At 40.2% G+C, this 23040-nt stretch overlaps 1 protein-coding gene and 1 long non-coding RNA gene across 7 annotated transcripts in view; one reads left to right on the forward strand and one right to left on the reverse strand.

The window, feature by feature from the left end:
* The window catches only part of LOC147822921 (uncharacterized), a 408296-nt gene that overhangs the window by 385005 nt on the left and 251 nt on the right, over positions 1 to 23040 (reverse strand). The gene's annotated exons all lie outside the window — the stretch shown is intronic.
* Trpc7 (transient receptor potential cation channel subfamily C member 7) overlaps positions 1 to 23040 on the forward strand; it is a 188457-nt gene that overhangs the window by 152091 nt on the left and 13326 nt on the right. For all 3 annotated transcript variants that reach the window (XM_013077533.3, XM_087194729.1, XM_087194728.1), the window contains one exon: positions 19945 to 20140. In XM_013077533.3, the coding sequence (XP_012932987.2) occupies positions 19945 to 20140 (196 nt within the window). The remainder of the gene's footprint in view (positions 1 to 19944; positions 20141 to 23040) is intronic.

The raw sequence follows: 23040 nt of genomic DNA on the forward strand, positions 1-23040 counted from the left end.
CCCTGCCTATGAGCCCATGAGGCTTTGGGGGGACGTCCAGATAAAAACAATAACACTCTCCATGGTCAGAACCTGATACTCCCTCCTATGTTTCAAGTCTAGCACAGTACCTTGCATAGAGTATTTCCCCAGTAAATGCTTTGTGAACAAGAGTGAAGGAATAAACAGGAGAAACAAAGCCTATTCTCAAGGGAGCAGGGTAACCACTGGACTGGGCATTTGATGGTATGAGCGTCTGCCCATCTCTGTTGCCCAGGCTGTTCTGTGTAGCTCCTCCCCTGCCCTTACTAAGAACCTATATGACTTACAGGACCATAAAAAAGGCCATGACTTAGAGAAGGGCTGATCTAGCCACAATTCTTAACCAGATAAAGCACAGGTAATCTACCTATAGAGGCCTGGGCTGGGGTCTTAGTTAAGAAGTCATGAGGAAAGATAAAATCAGGAGAAAGGGGCATAGCAACTAGTTTCCATGTGCTAGGAACCAAATGAAGACTGTCTAGCACACTTTTCTGAAAATAGATGGCTTGAGCTAGTTCACCTGAAGTATGAATAAACACAATTTGAACAGCCTTAAGGGAGATCAGTGGGTATCTGAACCATGACAGAACCCAACTGAGGATCCCAAGCCTTCCAGAATGGGGACATGGGAAAAAATGGAGGGGGACTATAAGCACAATTTAGGAAGAACAGGATATTCATTGCTTTGGCAGTCCCTGCAATGGGATGTGTACCTGTAAATAGGATTTGATTGAACAAGAGAAGTCAATAGAGCAGTGAAGTGGAAAGAGGAAAGAATGGATTTTTATAAATGTCATCTTTTACCTTTTGACTGCTTTCTGGAGCATGTCACCCCCAAGAGATTTTCTTTGATAATAATTTTTAAAAAGCCACACAAGGAAAATAAGACTTGTTCCGGAATGGCCTCAGGGCTGTGCTGATGATAAAGTCAGGCGACTCCACTTAGGTGCATGCCTGCTTCAAAGCAGCCCAACCAGCTTGGGGTTTTCTCTCTGTCTGTCCACAAGGAAGTGGCCTACCCTCTGGGGAATTTTGAATCTGTGGGGAAAGACAGAGCTCTTTTCACCTGTTTCAAGAGACTGTGGCAAAACTCAGTCCTATAGAAGGAAAATTTGGTTTGGAACACACTGCAGTAGTCCCCATGCTTCCCCTTTTGAACTGCCCTCCAGCTATACTTCTGCCATATTCAATAGAACCTAATTTTCCTCAGGAGTCTACTTAGAAAGTCAGTTGTTGGGAATCCAGAAGGAGGTTATTCACAAGAGCCCTGATGGCCCTGAGAATTTGGTCCCAGCTCACAAAAGCCAGTCCCATTTGAGTCCCACAAGTTTTAGTTCCATCTCAAAGGAGAGGCATAGGGCAGGCATTCTGAGTCTGCAACCTCCAAGCCCCAAGGAAGAAGCCCCATCCTAAGTCCCAGGGTGTTCTTATTCCAGAGTCACATAGCTCCTTCTCTACCCCTAAATTCCCATTTCTTCCACCCAGCAGACTTTAGTGAAGAGGCTAGAAAAAAATGGGTGGATTGAACTACTTCAATCCCAGGTGTGAATAAATGCAAAGGTCAGTGGTCCTTAAACCACGCCAGAATCACCTACAGACATGAATAAAATTGGAACTTCCAGACCCCACATTTTAGCATGTAATTACAATTGTTCCAGAGTAGGACCCAGAAATCTGCATTAACAAAGCCATTGTAGGATTTTCATATAGGGTGGATAAGAAATGTGGATCTGATCCAACCTCATCATTACACAAATGAGATGGAAGCCACTCTCAGCTCTGTGCAGCTCAAAAGTGAATTTCTTATCAAGTAATGTAAGTAAGTATCTTATTAATAGGATTTCAGGCCATGCATGCAGGTTTTGCTTTGTTTTGTTTTGTTTTTTAAGCACAAGCCATTGAATAAGGTAACCAAATCCAGCAGGAGCAAGCCCTCGGGTCAGATCCAGCATTGTTTTTCATAGCCACTTTCGTGACATGATTTGGCCTAAATATATGCACCTGAGTCCCTGGCTGGTAAGCTGGGGCCTGTCTGGACATGACAGATAGCATACCTCCTGGTGGCTCATTATCTCCAAGCCACTTCTCCTGGAAGCTGCAAGTGACCAAAGGGGAGAGAGAGAAAGCATTGAGACCAGTTTTATACTCCCAGAATACAAAAATGAACTATCCCAGAAGGTGGATGTGGAAATTAAAAAATCACCTGGGAGAATATCTTTTTTATGAAAGTCTTTTTTACAAGTTCTCAGTTCAGACAGTTAGGAATTTTGTTACTGGGAATGTATTTTTTATTATATCTGTAGAAGTCAGTAGAGAACTAGGATTTGCAGGTTGTATTTTAGTAAACTTAGCTGAAATGCATATGTTTTATAAAGCAAAGACTTTCTGATTCAAGGTTGTATGAAACCTTGGGATCCCAGCACTCTTGTTACAGTGTTAGAAAATGAGAAAAGATCTTTAGCACACAGAGGAAATATAGGTGGGTGAGACACACATGCCTTCCTTATACAGTCAAGCGTGGCTTGACAATGAGGACACATTCTGAGAACCTTAACGTTAAGTGATTTCATCATTGTGTGAACATCAGAGTGTACTTACACAAATCTACTTAATAAAGCCTTCTGCACTATATATGACCATCACTGTATATGGGGATGTGACCATCTTCATATATGCTATGCATGATCATCATTGTATATGCATGTGCACTGTTGATAGAAACATCATTATAAGCCATATAACTAGACAAATACACAGAGAATAGGAGGGGTAGGGGCAATAAGGGAACCCAGAACAGGGAAGTAGAAGCCTCTCTAACAGGTACCACCGCTCCCAGCAGAGAGGAAGTGTCTTCCGGCCCATCATACCACCACTCCCAGCATAGAGGTAGGGGCTTCCAGGCCAATGTACCACCACTCCCAGTACAGAGGAGGTGAGCCACATGGGCGCCAGGAGCACAAACACACCTTATATCCCCACCCGTCAAAATGAGAAGACACGTAAAGAAGTCTCAAAACCAGACTTCCAGATCACCTACAGCAACCTCAAAGGGAAATGACATAGAACACTCTGACACTCAACCACCTGGACTCCCTGAACTGGCAACAAAAGAGTATCTGGAAAAAATGAAATCAGAAATAATTTCTCAGATAACAGCAGAGATTGTGCTCATAGTGCAAGACATGATTAATAAATCTAGAGAGGAGCTGAGGAACATGATGGAATCTCAACATAGGAAACAAATGGAATCCAGCAAACAGATTTCTAGGAGATTAAAAACTCCATTGAAAGTCTACACATCAGAATGAGCCAATGTGAGGACAGAATTTCAGATATAGAAGAAAAGATTGCAATTAGTGACCAGGAAAAGAAAAATTTCTTTAAAATTGTACGGGACCACAAGAAATCAATCCAGCAGCTGCTAGACAATGCAAAGAAGAATAAAATAAGATTAATTGGAGTCAACAAAGAAACAGGAGAGAGTGCAGATGACATAAAAAAACTGTTCACAGAAGTGATGGCAGAAAACTTCCCAAGCAGGGGAAAAGAACTTGACATACAGATAAGTGAGGCATATAGGACTCCAAATAGCCTTGATCAAAAAAAAATCTACACATAGGCATATAATTGTTAAGATTCCAGAAACTCAACAGAAGAACAAAGTTCTACAAGCAGTTAGAGAAAAGAAACAAATCACATACAAAGGAAAGCCCATCAGAATCACAGCAGACTTCTCAACACAAACCATCACGGCAAGAAGAGCTTGGAGTGACATATTCCAAGCCCTAAAAGAAAAAAGCCTCCAACCCAGATTGATAGACCCTGCAAAACTATCTTTCAAAATGGATGGAGAAATAAGATACTTTCATGACAAAGAGCACCTTAGGAACTTCATGAATACCAAACCAACACTCCAAAAAATTTTACACAATATCCTAGGAAAAGACAATGAGGATCGCAACCCCAGAAAGCACAGCAGAATGAATCCATCAGGCACATCAAGAAATTAAATATAAAAGGGGAGAATCCAACAAAAAGAAAAAGTCATGACAATGATAAGTCAGTGCATATCAGTTATAACTATCAATGTTAATGGTCTCAACTCACCAATCAAAAGAAATAGACTAGGAGAATGGGACAAGAAGCAAGATCCAACAATATGCTGCATACAAGAAACATACTTAATTCAAAAGGAAACTCATAGACTGAAAGTTAAAGGGTGGAAAACAATACTCCACGCAACAGGAACCTGAAAAAAAGCAGGAGTAGCTGTCCTCTTCACAGATCAAGTAGAGTTCAAACCAACACTAATTAAGAGAGACAAACAAGGACACTACATCCTTGCAGAGGGAAGAATCCAAGAGGAAGAGATGACAATCATAAATATATATGCACCAAACTCTAGTGCACCGAACTATGTAAAACAAATACTAACGGACATGAAAAGTCATATATGCATTAATACAACAGTAGTGGGGGACCTCAGTACCCCAGTGTCACAAATAGATAGATCAACTAGACAAAAAAAGTAATGAAATACTAGAACTCAATTGAACTCTTGAACAAGTGAACTTAACAGATATTTACAGAGTGTTCCACCCCACAAAATCAGAATACACATTCTTTTTAGCTGCACACAGGTCATTCTCCAAAATGGACCACATACTTGTGCATAGAACATGTTTAAGTAAGTGCAAAGGAACTGAAGTTATTCCCTGTATATTAACAGACCATAGTGTGATAAAATTGGAGATCCACAGCAAAAGAAACTGGAAAAATTTCATAAACATGTCGAAATTGAACAACACATTTCTGAATAACCAATGGGTCACAGAGGAAATTAAAGAAGAAATCAGACACTTCCTTCAATTAAATGACAATGACAATACAACATATCAGAATCTATGGGACACAATGAAAGCAGTCTTATAAGGGAAATTCATAGCAGTGAATATTCATATTAGGAAAACAGAGTGAGCCCAATTAAATAATGTGATGCTGAACCTCAAGCTTCTAGAAGAAGAAGAGCAGGACAAACCCAAACGTCATACAAGGGAGGAAATTATAAAGATCAGAGCAGAAATCAATTCAATAAAGACAAAAAGAATGGTACAAAAAATTAATGAACTCAAGATTTGCTTCTTTGAAAGAATAAACAAAATTAACAAACCCTTAGCCAACCTTATCAGAAAAAGGAAAGAAAAGACCCAAATCCATGCAATTAGGAATAAAAACGGTGAAATTACAATGGACCAGCAGATATCCAGAGGATGGATCATCAATTACTATTTTGAGAAACTATAAGCCAATAAAATGGAAAACACTGAAGAAATGGACAGATTCCTAAATACATATGAATTACCAAAGTTGAACAAAGAAGACCTAAAAATTCTAAACAACCCAATATCAATCGATAAAATTGAAAATGTACTTAAAACCTTACCAACTAAGAAAAGCCCAAGTACTGATGGCTTCACTGCTGAATTCTACAAGACATTTAGAGAGGAACTGCTGCCACTACTGTTTAAATTCTTCAATGAAATTGAAAAGGAAGCAATACTCCCGAATTCATTCCTGGAAGCAAGCATCACCTTGATCCCCAAAGCAGAGAAAAATCCAACCGAAAAAGAGAATGATAGGCCAATCTCACTAATGAATATGGATGCAAAAATCCTTAATAAGATAATGGCAAACAGAATGCAGAAGATCATCAAGAAGATCATACACCCTGACCAAGTGGGATTCTACCCAGGGATGCAGGGATGATTCAACATACACAAATCAATCAATGTAATACACTATATCAATAGAGCCAAGGACAAAAAACCATATGATCATCTCAACAGATGCAGAAAAAGCCTTTGACAAATCCAACACGCATTTATGATAAAATCCTATGAAAAATTGAAATAGATGGTCTCTACCTCAATCTGATAAAAGCCATCTATGAAAAACCAACAGCCAATATCATACTAAATGGTCAGAAACTGAAATCCTTCACACTAAAATCAGGAACAATACAAGGATGTCCACTATCACCACTCTTGTTCAACATAGTTTTGGAAACATTAGCCATGGCAATTAGACAAGAGAAAGAAATAAAAGGAAGAACAATAGGAAATGAAGAAGTCAAATTGTCATTATCTGCAGATGACGTGATACTCTATATCAAAGACCCCAAGAAATCCACCAAAAGTCTTCTAGACTTAACAACCAAATTCAGTAGAGTAGCTGGATATAAGGTCAACATACAAAAATCAATAGCTTTCCTCTACACCAACAACAGACTCACTGAGAGAGAAATAGGGCAAACAATTCCTTTCACAATAGCATCCAAAAACCTGAAATACCTAGGAATCAACCTAAGGAAAGAAATCAAAGACCTCTTCTCTGAAAACTATAGCACTTTGAAAGAAGAGATCAAAGAGGATATCAGAAAATGGAAAGACATCTCTTGCTCCTGGGTAGGAAGGATCAACATAGTAAAAATGGCCATACTTCCAAAACTGCTATATAGATTCAATGCAATCCCAATTGAAATCCCAGCAGCATATTTCACGGACCTTGAGAAAACAATCCAAAACTTCATTTGAAACAAGAAGAGACCCAGAACAGCAAAAGCAATTGTAGGCAACAGAGATATGGCAGGGGGTATCACAATCCCCAACTTGAAACTATGCTACAAAGCTACTGTGATAAAAAACAGCATGGCACTGGCAAAGAAACAGACCTGAGGACTAGTGGAATAGATTAGAAGATGCAGAAACAACTCCAGACACATTCAGCCACCTCATCTTTGATAAAGGAGCCAAACACCCTCACTGGAGGAAAGAAGCCTCTTTAATAAATGGTGCTGGAAAAATTGGGCTCCAACTTGTCAAAGGTGAAAAGACCTATATCTCTCACCATGCACTCAACTGAAATCGAAACAGATTAAATATCTAAATATTAAAATAGAAATGCTGAATCGGCTAAAAGAGAGGTTAGGTACAACTCTTGAAGACACTGGTGTAGGAAAAGACTTTATGAACAAAACCACAGTTGCCTGTGAACTAGCACAAAGAAACAATAAGTGGGATCTCTTTTTACTAAAAAGCTTCTGCATAGCAAGAGAAACCACCAACAGTGTGAAGAGACAACCCAGTGGGAATGTGGGAAAAAATGTGGGAAAAATCTTCACTTGCTGTTCCTCAGACAAAAGTCTACTATCTCAAATCTATAAAGAACTTAAAAAGATCAGACCTCCCAAATTTAAAGACCCAATCCAAAAATGGGCATCTCAAATGAACAGACATTTCTCAAAGAAGTAGAAATAGCAAATAAACATATGAAAAAATGTTCAACATCACTGGTCATTTGAGAGATGCAAACGAAAACAATGCTGAGATTCCACTTCACTCCAGAAAGAATGGCTGCTATCATGAAATCAACCAATGACAAATGCTGGCGGGGCTCTGGGGAAAGAGGAACACTGCTCCACTGCTGGTGGGAGTGTAGACTGGTGCAACCACTGTGGAAATCAGTATGGAGATACCTCAAAGAACTAGGACTGGAAGTCCCATTTGAACCTGCTATTCCCCTGCTGAGTATCTTCCCCAAAGAATTAAAAGAATCATACCACAGTGATATATGTGCCCCCATGTTCATAGCAGCACAGTTTGTAATAGCTAAAACTTGGAAGCAGCCCAATTGCCCCTCAACTGGAGACTGGATAAAGAAAATGGTTTTTTTACTAAAATGGAGTACTACTCAGCCATAAAAAATGAGAAATTAGAGACATTTATAGCTAAATGGATGCACATTGAGGTGGTACTCTTAAGTGAAGTAAATAGGACACACATGTGTAAATACCAAATAGTTTCTCTAGTGTGAGAAACTGAAAGTGCAAATAAGGACTAAAAGGTATAATAGATAATGTGAAATAGGAAGAAAAGAGGCAAAGGGGAAGGGGAAGTGGGAGGGGTAAGGGAAAGGAAAGAAGGGAATGGAATTAATATGAGAAAATTCAAAAAAGGAAACAAAATCTTTGTAAACAGGGAGGGATGGAGGGGTTGACGGGAGGGCAGGGGAAGGGGGACAAATAAGAACCAAGAGAGATTATGTAAAGGTGCATATTTCCAATGATGAATGTCATTATATTGTATACCTAAAATGTACCAATGAAAGGATATATATATATATATATATATATATATATATATATATATATATATATATATAGAACTTCTCTGCTCTGGCTGCCTCACACAAAATGGGCTTGATAAGCTCTCTCATGCCCCCAAACACACCTCCTTATGCCTGACTTGAATTTTTAAGATAAGAAGTGGAGATGATAACTTTCAAAAATAATAAAGCATGGTGATAAAAGCCCGTAGAGCTTTAGTATCAGAGATGCCCAGGTTCCCACACTGACCCAGGATCCTGGGGAAAATCTGTCCTCTGTGAAGCCTGCTGATCTGATTTCCTTCCATGTTAAGTTCCCTACCTGCAAACATACTCAACATACTCTGTACCCATCCCCCCACCAGTGACAGTGGGCCATTGTCCTATGCACTACAGAGTGACCTTTCCCTGGTTTCTCTTCATAGGTCATGGGTTTTGGTGAGCTTTATGACATAATCCAGCCTCGGCTGCCCCAGTAGGGTTCCTGTCTGGTGAGATCCTTCCATTCTTCCTCCTTAGCCTAGCTCATCCATCTAGGCCACCACCCACTTTGTGTCACAGCACATGCCCTCTCAGGGCTCCCTGCCAGAGCCTCCTACTGCCTTGTGCCCAGTTCCCTCTGGAGCTGCCCTTCTTTCCGGTTCCTTTCTTATAGAACATTTTCTGTTTATAAGCATGCCTCCTTTCTGGGATGATTTGATGAACATCTATCTTCCCAATCAGTCTGCAGTTTTCATCAAGGGAGGGGCCATGTCAGATGCTTAGCCTGAAGCTAAGGCCAACTTTGAACCTTCACTCTCATCTCCTCAGCCCATCCTTCACACGGTTGCCAGAGCATTCTTCCTAAAAACAGTTTAGGGGTGATTCTAACACCCTATCAAGTCTTATAAGCCCTTCACAAATTGGATCTTCTGGACTCTGATTTATTCTGCCTCCATCTCTTCAAATTCTTGCCTATTTATAGTTCTTCAAAAATTTCCTGTACAGGCTAGAATGCTTTTCTGTCCAAAACCATCCATAAGAATATCCCTTCCGTGAATCCTTCCCTGACCTTGCCAGGCAGAGTTCAGCACTTTCTCCTCTCTGCTGCTCAGGAATCCTTCATAGTTCTTGCCCCTCTGACCCCAGTCTCTGCTTATCTGTGAGTTTCTCCAGGGTAAAGGAGTCCTTCATTAATTTCTACGATCTCAGGGCTAATCTAGAACTTTGCATAGAGTGACTGCTCTGTAAATGTTTGTTAAACAAACGAGGTCACTTTGAAGTAGATACCTCCCTCCACAACATGTTTAGAGCTGATATATTAGAGAGTCACCAGGTTCTTATTGATAATCAAAACTAGAATTTAGTATACTACTCTTTTAATTTCATATCCCAAGAAAGTGACCCAGTTTTTAAAGAGACTCAGGCTCTACCTCAAAGCATATGGGCAAGGGATTCCCATTCTTGCTAATCTCAGAAGGTGGAGGATAAAGTGAAGTCACGAAAGTTTGGATGTATTTATATCCTCTTCCTGGCTTTGTGATTTTGGACAAGTCCAGTGTCTCTTTTTAAATGTTTCCTATAATTGTATCTGTGTCATTCCATAGTGTGGATTCAATGAAAGAGAGGGCTGACACATGTTTTTGTCACAACTAATCACAACTAACTGTTCAGCACATGGTACTTATTGTTATTATTCTTGTCCCTTACAACCTCCAAAAGAACTGTTTGGGGCTTGATTTTAGCTTTGAGCAGAATAAGTGAGCCTCAACCTCTAGCTTGGCCAGTCCAGTGCAGGCAGGGTGGTGCTGCAGTCCTGGGTAGGGTGGGCATTCACATCACTCTTCAGGATCCTTTCCCTCAGCCCCAGTTTCCCTGGGAGGACTGCTGGGGGAAGCTGGTTGTTTTTTGGCCTAGACCAGCTGGGTGGGGCTGAATCAGTGCCTCCCATTTCTGGCGGGCATCTATAAATCCTCCCTAATCAAGTATGAAAAATTTCCGTAACTGTTAGGGAACATAGAAATTTCTAATTTTGCCTAGCACTGCTGAAACTTCTTCCATTAGAATAACTCCTGGGGAGAGAGAAAAATCTTAAAAGAGATACTCTTCTTGATTAGAAAATTGTCAACACAGCTAACCTATGAAACTGACTCCATAACAGCCTATAGAAAAGGTCTGCTGGGGTAATATTTTGAATACTAGTGCCCACACTTAATCTGCAGTTAAAGTTAAGTGGAGGAAGCCAAGTTCACATACAAGGGAGGCCAGGGTCCTCATGTGCTGTTACAGAGGCTTCTTTTTTTAAATTTAATTTAATTTTCTAAAAATATTACTTTATTGGTACATTTTAGACATACAATATAATGACATTCATCATTGGAAATATGCACCTTTACATAATCTCTCTTGGTTCTTATTTGTCCCCCTTCCCCTGCCCTCCAGTCAACCCCTCCATCCCTCCCTGTTTACAAAGATTTTGTTTCCTTTTTTGAATTTTCTCACATTAAGTCCATTCCCTTCTTTCCTTTCCCTTACCCCTCCCACTTCCCCTTCCCCTTTGCCTCTTTTCTTCCTATTTCACATTATCTATTATACCTTTTAGTCCTTATTTGCACTTTCAGTTTCTCACACTAGAGAAACTATTTGGTATTTACACATGTGTCCTATTTACTTCACTTAAGAGTACCACCTCAATGTGCATCCATTTAGCTATAAATGTCTCTAATTTCTCATTTTTTATGACTGAGTAGTACTCCATTTTAGTAAAAAAACCATTTTCTTTATCCAGTCTCCAGTTGAGGGGCAATTGGGCTGCTTCCAAGTTTTAGCTATTACAAACTGTGCTGCTATGAACATGGGGGCACATATATCACTGTGGTATGATTCTTTTAATTCTTTGGGGAAGATACTCAGCAGGGGAATAGCAGGTTCAAATGGGACTTCCAGTCCTAGTTCTTTGAGGTATCTCCATACTGATTTCCACAGTGGTTGCACCAGTCTACACTCCCACCAGCAGTGGAGCAGTGTTCCTCTTTCCCCAGAGCCCCGCCAGCATTTATTATTGGTTGATTTCATGATAGCAGCCATTCCTTCTGGAGTGAAGTGGAATCTCAGCATTGTTTTCGTTTGCATCTCTCAAATGACCAGTGATGTTGAACATTTTTTCATATGTTTATTTGCTATTTCTACTTCTTTGAGAAATGTCTGTTCATTTGAGATGCCCATTTTTGGATTGGGTCTTTAAATTTGGGAGGTCTGATCTTTTTAAGTTCTTTATAGATTTGAGATAGTAGACTTTTGTCTGAGGAACAGCAAGTGAAGATTTTTCCCACATTTTTTCCCACATTCCCACTGGGTTGTCTCTTCACACTGTTGGTGGTTTCTCTTGCTGTGCAGAAGCTTTTTAGTAAAAAGAGATCCCACTTATTGTTTCTTTGTGCTAGTTCACAGGCAACTGAGGTTTTGTTCATAAAGTCTTTTCCTACACCAGTGTCTTCAAGAGTTGTACCTAACCTCTCTTTCAGCCGATTCAGCATTTCTATTTTAATATTTAGATATTTAATCTGTTTCGATTTCAGTTGAGTGCATGGTGAGAGATATAGGTCTTTTCACCTTTGACAAGTTGGAGCCCAATTTTTCCAGCACCATTTATTAAAGAGGCTTCTTTCCTCCAGTGAGGGTGTTTGGCTCCTTTATCAAAGATGAGGTGGCTGAATGTGTCTGGAGTTGTTTCTGCATCTTCTAATCTATTCCACTAGTCCTCAGGTCTGTTTCTTTGCCAGTGCCATGCTGTTTTTTATCACAGTAGCTTTGTAGCATAGTTTCAAGTTGGGGATTGTGATACCCCCTGCCATATCTCTGTTGCCTACAATTGCTTTTGCTGTTCTGGGTCTCTTCTTGTTTCAAATGAAGTTTTGGATTGTTTTCTCAAGGTCCGTGAAATATGCTGCTGGGATTTCAATTGGGATTGCATTGAATCTATATAGCAGTTTTGGAAGTATGGCCATTTTTACTATGTTGATCCTTCCTACCCAGGAGCAAGAGATGTCTTTCCATTTTCTGATATCCTCTTTGATCTCTTTTTTCAAAGTGCTATAGTTTTCAGAGAAGAGGTCTTTTATTTCTTTCCTTAGGTTGATTCCTAGGTATTTCAGGTTTTTGGATGCTATTGTGAAAGGAATTGTTTGCCCTATTTCTCTCTCAGTGAGTCTGTTGTTGGTGTAGAGGAAAGCTATTGATTTTTGTATGTTGACCTTATATCCAGCTACTCTACTGAACTTGGTTGTTAAGTCTAGAAGACTTTTGGTGGATTTCTTGGGGTCTTTGATATAGAGTATCACGTCATCTGCAGATAATGACAATTTGACTTCTTCATTTCCTATTGTTCTTCCTTTTATTTCTTTCTCTTGTCTAATTGCCATGGCTAATGTTTCCAAAACTATGTTGAACAAGAGTGGTGATAGTGGACATCCTTGTATTGTTCCTGATTTTCGTGTGAAAGATTTCAGTTTTTGACCATGTAGCATGATATTGGCTGTTGGTTTTTCATAGATGGCTTTTATCAGATTGAGGTAGAGACCATCTATTTCAATTTTTTGTATGATTTTTATCATAAATGCGTGTTGGATTTGTCAAACGCTTTTTCTGCATCTATTGAGGTGATCATATGTTTTTGTCCTTGGCTCTATTGATATAGCATATTACATTGATTGATTTGCATATGTTGAATCATCCCTGCATCCCTGGGATGAATCCCACTTAGTCAGGGTTTATGATCTCCTTGATGATCTTCTGCATTCTATTTGCCAGTATCTTAGTAAGGATTTTTGCATCCATATTCATTAGTGAGATTGGCCTATCATTCTCTTTTTCGGTTGGATTTTTCTCTGCTTTGGGGATCAAGGTGATGCTTGCTTCCAGAAATGAATTCAGAAGTATTGTTTCCCTTTCAATTTCATTGAAGAGTTTAAACAGTAGTGGTAGTAGTTTCTCTGTAAATGTCTTGTAGAGTTCAGAGGTGAAACCATCAGGACTCAGGCTTTTCTTAGTTGGTAAGGTTTTAATTACGTTTTCAATTTCATTAATATTGGATTGCTTAGAATTTTTAGGTCTTCTTCGTTCAACTTTGGTAATTCATATGTGTCTAGGAATCTGTCCATTTTTTCTGTGTTTTCCATCTTACTGGCATATAGATTCTTGCAGTAAGTATTGATGATCCTCTGGATTTCTCAGAGTAGAGAAGTTCTGGGCTTTGATGGAGGATGCCCTGCTGTTAATAATGTAGCCCAGGTCAGGCCAAAAGATGCTGGGTAAATGAGTATGACCTTAATGGGTCAAAGAGAAGGTTTGAACCTATAGTAACTTCTTATTTTTGCATAATTATCTAGTAAGTGATAAAAATATAGACTTTTTCCTGGGCTTCTCTAGAAGAATCATTAAACCTGGACAATATTCTATCACCTAATGTTTATTTACATGATCACTTGATGTTTATTCATGGCATAAATTTTAAAATTTTCTGGAACGGCTGAAAAGTCACAAAGTTTAGAGGAAAGAAATCTGAAGATACACAGAAAATATGCCCCTCTAGATGGTGTCTTCATGGCATTGCCTTGAGGACATTATCCTCAAGACCTCAATCTTTTTCTCAGGCTAACTGGAGGCCACTGACAAAGAGAAAATTCCTACCCTTTTATTCACTAAAATTCCATCTGGGATGCAAGTAAGGTTTAAACTGTCATTCTTCAAAGTGACAGTATGACAGGAAACTGAACCCTCTGGAGGGCCCCAGGAGGTAGAAGGAGCCAGATTGCTCATGGCCTGAGACTTTGGCTGGAGATTGATTGGCTTTGACTGCTGCCATATGAAAAGCCACTAAAACAGGGGAGCAATACCTGATTTCTATTTATGAAAAGTTTTCTGGGAATTAATTATAGATTTCAAGAGGCTTTCACCCAGATGTTGCAGCCTGCTGTAGTTGGGATGGGAATGGGGGTAGACCTAATATGAGTAATAAACTGTAGTAGCATTTACTGAGCAATTGATATAAGGCAGGCAGTATTTAATGCACTTTGCAAGCATCTTGTTCATTCACCTAATACCACAACAACCCTATGAGGTAGAGACTATTTATTATCTTCCCATTTTATAGCTAAGAGCTATAGAGAGGCTAAGTTTTTTGGGAAAAAAATTTAGTCAAACCCTGATTTGCCTGGCTTCACAGATTTATCAGCCATCAACAGTAGTATCAGGGAACAGGAAGTGAAAATGTGCATCAGAGATTCATGCCTACACTCATGCAGCAGACGTTGCATGTACTGAGAGCCTTCTGGGTGCCAGGCTCTGTGTGCAGTCTCATGATTAGAAAAGGCACAGCTTCTGCCCTCAGTCTACCAGGAGTATGGCTTAAGCCTTGGTATAAATAAATCCAGGCTCTATCCATAGGCTTTGCACATCCTGGTCCTCGGCATTGATTCTTAGGCCAAACTCCTCTCCTTGAGTCCAAATCCAACTCCTCATTTAGGAGCCAAGTTAGAAGCAGGAGGTGATAACATAAGACCTTGCAGGGCTCATGGCAGGCATGAGGTCCAGACTTCCTCAGACATTTCACGGTTTCCCCTTTCTTCAACTCTGGTATGACTGCTTTAGTCTCTGGCTCTGGACAGTAGAGAAACACAGCTCTCCAGCAAGATCTTTCTCCATTCCAAATTCCTCCATCAACCCAGCCTGGATGGCAGCTGGGCACATTGTTTCTCCTTTTGCAGAACTCTAACATAGGACTAGCTATTGTCTTCTGAACTTGAGAAACAGCCTTTTGAGATCTAATCCTCCTGCTTAATTTTAGCCTGCTATGTGCACATTTGGGTGGGTAACTGCACTGAACTCTTGGGTTGGGGGAGGGGAGTCATGGCATTCTGAAGAAGCAGCAATTTTCATAACAATTGCCCAAAACTCTCGCCTTGTTGATTAGTTTGTTCTCTGAGCACCATACACACCACCTCTTCAGGCAACCTGTTATTAAAGTCTCATTATCCAGGCGAGACAGACCTGGTAGAGAACTGATTACCTTGTCCCTGCCTTGTCCCTGTCTACATGACAAGTAAGCCCCAGCCTCCCCCACACCCACCCCCGCCCAGCAAAAGAAGGGTGAATCATGATCTATTCAACAGCACTCACAGGCACTTTGCTCTTTTATTTCATTAGGAGCTCTTCTTAGGAGCTAGGGTGGCCTATTGACTAAATTTCACTCCCTTCCACTGCAAGCCAAGAGCCAAAAATAAAGAGACAGCATAGGCAGGAAAAATCAGAATTTGCATGAAATCAAGGGCTTGTGATGATCCCTACAGACAGGAAGGAAAATAAAGCTTGTTCAGAAAAAGTCAATAAGCAGCTGAATTATTAACTTCATTCAGCATCCAAGTAGCTGATGGGGCTGGTGTGCTTTGAGGTAAGGCAGAGACAAACAGAGCACCTTGCTTACAGCTTTATAACATGCTCTCACCATACTGGGCTGTCTTTTAGACTGGGATCTCCAAAGGGATAGAAACACATTTGTTCAGGAAACCATTGTATCCTCAGCTCCTGATATGATACTTGGCACTTAGAGTTCAATAAACAAAGAAATGAATCTGGCTGAGGATGTAGCTCAGCAGTACAGTGCCTACCTGACAAGGGTGAAGCCCTGCGTTTGATTCTCCATACAAAAAAGAAAGAAAGAAAGAAAGAAAGAAAGAAAGAAAGAAAGAAAGAAAGAAAGAAAGAAAGAAAGAAAGAAATCAAAGCAATAGCTACCACTTATTGGACTCTTGCTATGTATTTTATAAAATTTTCTTATTGTAACTTTATAGCAACTAAACAAAAGGATACCATTATGCCCATCTCACAGATGGATAAATTAAGTCTCAAACAGGCTTTATAACATGCCCAAACTCACATAGCCAGTATGTGGCATTGCTGAGATTTGAACCCAGGAATGTACCTTTGCTCTTCTTACTCCTCCAACTATCAGTGAAGCCCTCTGTGATTGACAAAGTTGAAGGAGTCTGTGGCAAAATCAATAGCCATGGTAGGTGGGATAAAGATGGGGAGCTGTAGCTGCCATTTCTATTAGTAAAGAACCTCAAATTTAGCCTTGAAACCTGCTAGTTGACAGTGGGGCTTTTTGTGAGACATGTGCCTTCTTGGTAAACATCAATTAAGCCAATTCCAAGATAACTTCTACCTGAAAGCCAGGTCCAAACTTCCCCAGGAATGGGCCTTCTGCCCTATCCTCTGGGTTCTTTTACTAATGAAAATTGTAGATGATGATTAATATGTCTTAGAAGGCGCCATAACCTCACAGGATACAAGGGCTAGCTCCAGGACCTGAGCCCGTGGGACTCAAAATGTACTGCTGGTTGGTTTCCAAGACCAGCTTCTCTGAAAATGTATTACTGTAGGTTTTCAAAGTCAAGCTAACACAAATCTTTTCCTACTCAGGGCAGTGAGGCCAGGTTCCATTTATTTCCTGCCACATATTAAACTAGAACATAATGCTAGCATGACATCTCACATTCATTGTAGAGTTCTTGTCACCCTATAAGGCACTAAGTTTTCATTGATGTTTTCCCCCTTTCTTTACTATGGTTTCTATCATCTTCATATTGATTTGTAAGTGCTCTTTATGTAAGAAGGAAATCATCATTGTCTGCATAACATTTGCAAATACAAATTCTTTCCTCATTCAGTCTTTTGCCTTATATTTTACTTACTATGTTTTTGATATAAACAAGTTAAGTTTTGTGTGACTAAATCTTTAGAGTTTCTGGAATGTATCCCAGCCCAAGATTATATGCTACTCAGAAATACTGTAACCTACTTTTTGATGATGTAATTTTTAATATTTAACTCTTTGGTTCTCCTCAGAATTTATCTAGTTACATGGTGCAAACTGTGGGTAAAATACTATATTTCTTACAATTCAGCACAGGTAATTGAGCATAACTTAGCCGATAAGATTCCCCCTGTCAAAAACGAGCAATAAAATTGATCTATTCAGGTAATACAATGAATGCTCAGGTCACAGGGGATGGGTATAAATTAAAGACTCAAGAGATCCAAATGATGAATCTGGCCATCCTGGGTGATTCAAGCCAATACATCCACCTTGTCTTTACAGAAGAAGTTTGTTATCTCAACTCATTTTGCTTCCAAAAGAAGGAAGTAAAGGCCATGAACACTCTCCCTTAAGAACATAGAAGCAATTGTCAGAGATGCAAAGTTTAGCTCAGACCCCTTCCTGGCCAGGCTGGGGCAGGTGGTTACTGCTATGGGAGGGGTGGTTTTTCTCAGGCAATCTCAGTGAGTCGATAGAGTCTCCTAGAGACAATGGCCAAGTGTAAGCCCAGTGGTTAATTCTTAAACTATAGAATGGAAAACAAACAGGTATAGGGCTATGAAGATTGTCTGGAAAACAGATAACAAATCAAACAGATTCCAAGCTAGGTTAATTTTCCTCAGTTGGGGGTTCTGGTTGAGAAGGAACTAAGGTCTAAATTTAGAGATTTATAAATATTCTTTTTCCAGAACACATACTGCTTATTGGGGTCTGCCTCCTTCTGCTTGTTGGCATACAATCCCTAAATGAGGGAATCAGAATAAATCAGGACTCTGTAGCAAAATTCATAATGAGAAGCAAATGAGAGAAAAAATACACACTAAATCTAGACCCATTTCACCAAATCAAATTTCAGAATGCTTCCCCTGGATGTGCTTTCTAATTGCTTGCTTCATTTGTGTCAGCCAAAGCTTTGTAGGATGTTTCCAGGTAAGATACGAAAGAGTTTGGGTAAAACTATCTCTGTGTCACTAAGATTACCTACTTTTTAGGATATTCATGGCAAGTTCATAGTCCTGTGCCACCCCCTGCCCAGCAAGATCATGCCCTGCCATCTCCTCCAGCTTGGGGCTCATTCAGGGTCAGTGTAGTCCAGTTCCCTTCCACTAGAGTGAAAACCAAGATCATACTGGGAGAGAGACAATATGACAACAAATCTTCCCACAAAATGAATATCATCTTTTCACACAAAATGGAGGCTACATCTTGCATGAAGAAAATGCTTTCTACTTTCTCAGAATTGCATTAGGGACTGGAGCTCTGTGACAATGGCTTTGTACCCAGTCACTGCTTCAAAAACTAGTAACTAGGCCAGCCGTGGTGGTGCACACCTGTAATCTAGCACTCAGGAGGCTGAAGAAAGAGGATCACCACAAATTCAAGGCCACCCTGGGCTACATAGTGAGTTTAAGGCAAGACTGAACTACACAGTGAGATCCTGTCTCAAACAAACAAAAAACAGGACCAGGGATTTAGCTCAGTGGTGCCACACCTGCCTCGCAAGCACAAGGTCTGGAGTTTGATCCCCAGTACTGCAAAAAAATGAAGAACAAACAACAACAAAAACAGACTAGTAACTAAATTCCTTCTCAATAACACTGAAATCAATTAAACATTCCAAATTCACAGCATTAAGAGAAATAACAAATAATGACAGCACAAATCTACTTCAAACATTAGTTACTCAGACTCTGGAATGAGCCAAACAGCTCGCTAGACACACATACACTCCCAGATATGCACACTCAAGAGAGTTGCAAATTCATGCAAGAGTGGAATTTTAGCTCAAGTGACAAGTAGTATTTTTGTACCTCCCATCAAGTAAATATCAATCCTTGACAGACACTGATTTTTTAAAAATCTGTTAATCTTGGCCATTTGTGGGTGAGTGTAGAGAATCTGAAATGTTAAAGAGGAAAAAAAAATAGTTTTTTCTCATTATGGTACCAAAAATTTGGATGGATGCAAACTAAAATAACTGCACTTAGCCATCCCAGTGTTACCAGATACACCTGAATACTCTAAACCTTCTAACCAAAATCCAGCTTTCTGATAAGATTCTATGCCATAAACCAGAAAAGGGATCATAATGCACATAAAGTAAAGACTGTGGGACATGCTTGGTTGGACCTTAGTCTTAAAACCTCTGTATTTCAGTAACTTCATAGTATCAAAAGGCTCAAAGAACAATATTCTAAAAGCTAGATCTTACCTAAACTACCCTTAAAGCACATGCAGCCTCCACCTGGGGATGTGACGGTGTAAGATTTGGGCAGATACCTAGTGACTCTGAACAATGTAGACACACCAAATCCTCATTGCCATTTCTGGTAATTCCAGCCCAGTTTAGAGGACTTAGTAGATGTGGCTGGTCTCAGGCATGTAATGCAGAGGTAAAAGTGAGTGCACGACAAAGGTGGTCATAAGACTCACGTGGCTGCTCTGTGTCAAGTGGCCCTGCAAGTACCGGGCACCATGGAGGCCAGCTCCATCTGTATACCACCTGCTTCCCAGGTCACTGCCGAGTTTCCCGTCACATGGGCTGTGCAGTCTGAGAAGAGTCTACTGAAAGAGCAGTTTGCTTTCTGAGGCTAATAATCCTCAAGAACAAATATTTGCCCCATTGTTTAATTTTAGATGTTTAATTAATTACAGAGAGATAAAAATAATACCTCCTCTAGGAGTCCCAATAAATGGACTGAATGAAAAAGGAAAAGACTGCCATTTATAATATTCTTCCAAGTCTTCTTAGGAATTTAAGTAACTTATTATTTTTGGACCATAGGCACCACCACCCCACCCCAGCCCCACTCCAGGGGGACCACTAAAGCTTGGGAAAGGGCAGCTTTCATTTTAAAAATGTGAACTAATTCAAACACATTAAATGACTGTTTGTTTCCTTGTAGAGTTGAAGAAAGTTTTAAAACCTTATTTTGGTCCATATTCGGCTTATCTGAAGTGATCTCGGTGGTGCTGAAATATGACCATAAATTCATCGAGAACATTGGCTATGTTCTCTATGGCGTTTATAACGTCACCATGGTGGTAGTGCTGCTCAACATGCTAATAGCCATGATTAACAACTCCTATCAGGAAATCGAGGTAAGACCAGTTCATTGGAAACAGTTTCTCTTGCTTGCTTAATTAACACTGTTGGTTTCAGCAATGAGGGTGATGACATCAGAAGCCTTATGTTATTATAATTAAATGTGAGGCTAGGGCAACAAACTGCAGACATTCTTTCTGGGAAGCTTCAAGAAATGCATCCAGTCAATCTGCCACATTGTATGGCTGGCAATACCACACAAAAAGGTATAATGAAAGCAGAAAGAACTACTCTTCGACATGTGGCCCCTTAGAATACCATTCAGGTGGCTCATGGCACATCAGAATGACTCTTTCAGCCTGCTCTCTTTCTTCTTCTCACTTGCTATTTAAGTACCTACTATATGCCAAGCCTGTGCTAGGTGCTGCAGATACAAGATGACTAAGACACAGTACCCGGCTTTGAGGAGCTCCTAGTCGGGAAGGAAAAGGAGGGATGGCGATCAACAAAGTACAGTGCTCTAGAGCAAGAGCAACTGAGTATAGGAGAGGTACAACAAAGAGAGATTGGCTATGGGGAAGGAGGTTTCCAGGGTTACTTGAAGGGCACTGAAACACAGAAACAATTTTACCAGGCAGATAAGGGGGTTAAAAGAAAGTATTGGGGGGCCGGGGATTTAGCTCAGTGGTTCCGCTGTCGGGTCCTGGGTTCAATCCCCAGCACCAAATAAAAAGAGAGAGAAAGTATTGGGAAGCAATTTATCAAAATCTAAAATGCATAAACCATAAGCTATTGATTGCAATCTTGCTAAGAACATCAAGAAATTAAAAGCAAACTAAATGAGCATTTACAGGAATCTAGTTAAATAGAATTTGATGCACCTGAACAATAGGATGCTGTGCAACTTAACAAAAGAGATGAAGATGTTCTTTACATGCTGATGGCAGAATGTATACTGATTTGTTATTGTAAAAGGTTTTTGTTTGTTTGTTTTATTTTGCCATACTAGGAATTGAACACAGTAGCATTGAACTATAATCCCCAACACTTTTTATTTGTTCTTTTGAGATAGGGTCTTTAAGTTGCTAAGTTGCCCAAATTGGCTCAAACTTGGGATCCTCCTGCCTCAGCCTCTCAGAATGCTAGGATTATAGGTGCATACTACCATACACACATTTTAAAGAGAAACAAACCTCTGAAAGTGTCCTTAAGAAAGGCACCACTAGGGTGCCTGCCTGGGGGGAGGCTTCATTGTGGGTGGGATCACTTTCACTTTATACACACCCTCTTATACTTTACTAAATCATGTTTACCTATTATAGAGTTAAATAAAATTAACTAAAACTTAAAATGCATTAACCCATTTAGTCTGCAATTCCAGTTCTAAGAGTAGATCTATGCATAAATGTGATTTTACATAGATGTTCACTAAAAGAAAACTTGGCAATAGCTCATCTACATCAGTTTGTTTAAACTGAGACAGTCATTTTAGAATACTGTATATGTACAATACACATGGAAAAATCCCTCAGATATTATTCAGAGAAAAACTGCAAGTTGTAGAAAAACACAAACAGACAAGTCTCATATTTATATACTAATACAATTGTAAATATGCAGAAAGAAAAGAGAGAGAAAGGGATGCTACCAGCCTCTCAGTCAAGGACCTGCTCAGGAAGGGAGTGTAAGGAGAAAGGAGATTTCAAAGGAGACTTTCATATTTGTTCAGTATAGCTCTGTACTTAAATTATAAGAAACAATTGTGTATTCCTCATATAGAAAAAGTAAAGATCTCTGATCTTGCTTTGCTATAACTTTCAGTAAAAAAAAAAAACACAAACTACAGACTGTGCAGCTTAAACATAAGGAATGTGTTTTCTTATAGTTCCAGAGGGTAGGCAATCACAGTGTCTGCAGGGATGGTTTCTTGGGAGGCCTGCCTCCTTGGGTGCAGATAGCCACCTTCTCTCTGTGTTCTCACCTGGCCTTGCCATCTATGCTGCTGGATTAGGGTCCCACACTATGACTTCTTTTAACTCTAAGCACCCCCTTTGAGGAGTCCACCTCCAAACACAGTCACATTCTAAGGTACTGGGGGCAGGGCTTCAACACAGGAATTTTAAGGGGCTACAATTCAGCCTAATAACACACAGCCAATAAAAGAGTATTCCAAACCATCTCGGGATGGGGAAGGGTAGAACAATGTGGTGTGTTCAGCATTGCCCAGAGCATAGATTGAGCAGGGAAAAGAGACAAGAGGTGAGAAGAGGTGAGAAGAAAGGAAAGGCGAGTCATGAAGCCTTAGCTGCCTGCTACTCTGCTCTCAAGAAAGCATTTATATATTTGGTCACCATGTGGATTATGAGCTTTTGCTAAATAGTCCTGTCCTTCTGGGTCTCAGTTTCCCCACATGTAAAAGAAAATCAGGTGATGCCTGGATAATTTGTGGGTCTCTATACTGCTCGTCCAGAGTAGTTCCACCGCAGCCTAACAAGCATGTCAACTTTGATCCTAATGACTGTAGTAGAGGAACTCACGTGGTTGGCTAAGGGATGCCCTCTAACTTAGAATAGGACCAGGCAAGCTCACAGAATGTGATGTCAAGTTATCCCAGCACAGGATAGAGGGAGAGAGAGAGAGAGAGAGAGAGAGAGAGAGAGAGAGAGAGAGAGAGCTCACTGCAGCCCCACATCTTCCCTCTGCACTCTGAAATTCCCCAACAGGTGAGAGCACACCTGCCCAGCTGTCTCATTGGAAAATGACAAGGATTCATAATCATGCTGAGCTTTGATAAAGTGAATATTTGTAAGTCCTCCCACTTATTTATTCATTCAGTAAGTCTTGAACACCTACTACCCCAGTCCACTCCTGCCTGTACCTTACTGCTGGCCACCTCCACCCCCTCTGGACAGAGCCACCTCACTCCATCTGGGCAGCTGCTTTTCCTCCTCAAAAG

This window comes from Heterocephalus glaber, unplaced genomic scaffold (genome assembly GCF_053883595.1).
Source record: "Heterocephalus glaber isolate CG9 unplaced genomic scaffold, H.glaber_assembly_v1.0 deba00001606, whole genome shotgun sequence".
Classification (NCBI taxonomy): Eukaryota; Metazoa; Chordata; class Mammalia; order Rodentia; family Bathyergidae; genus Heterocephalus; species Heterocephalus glaber.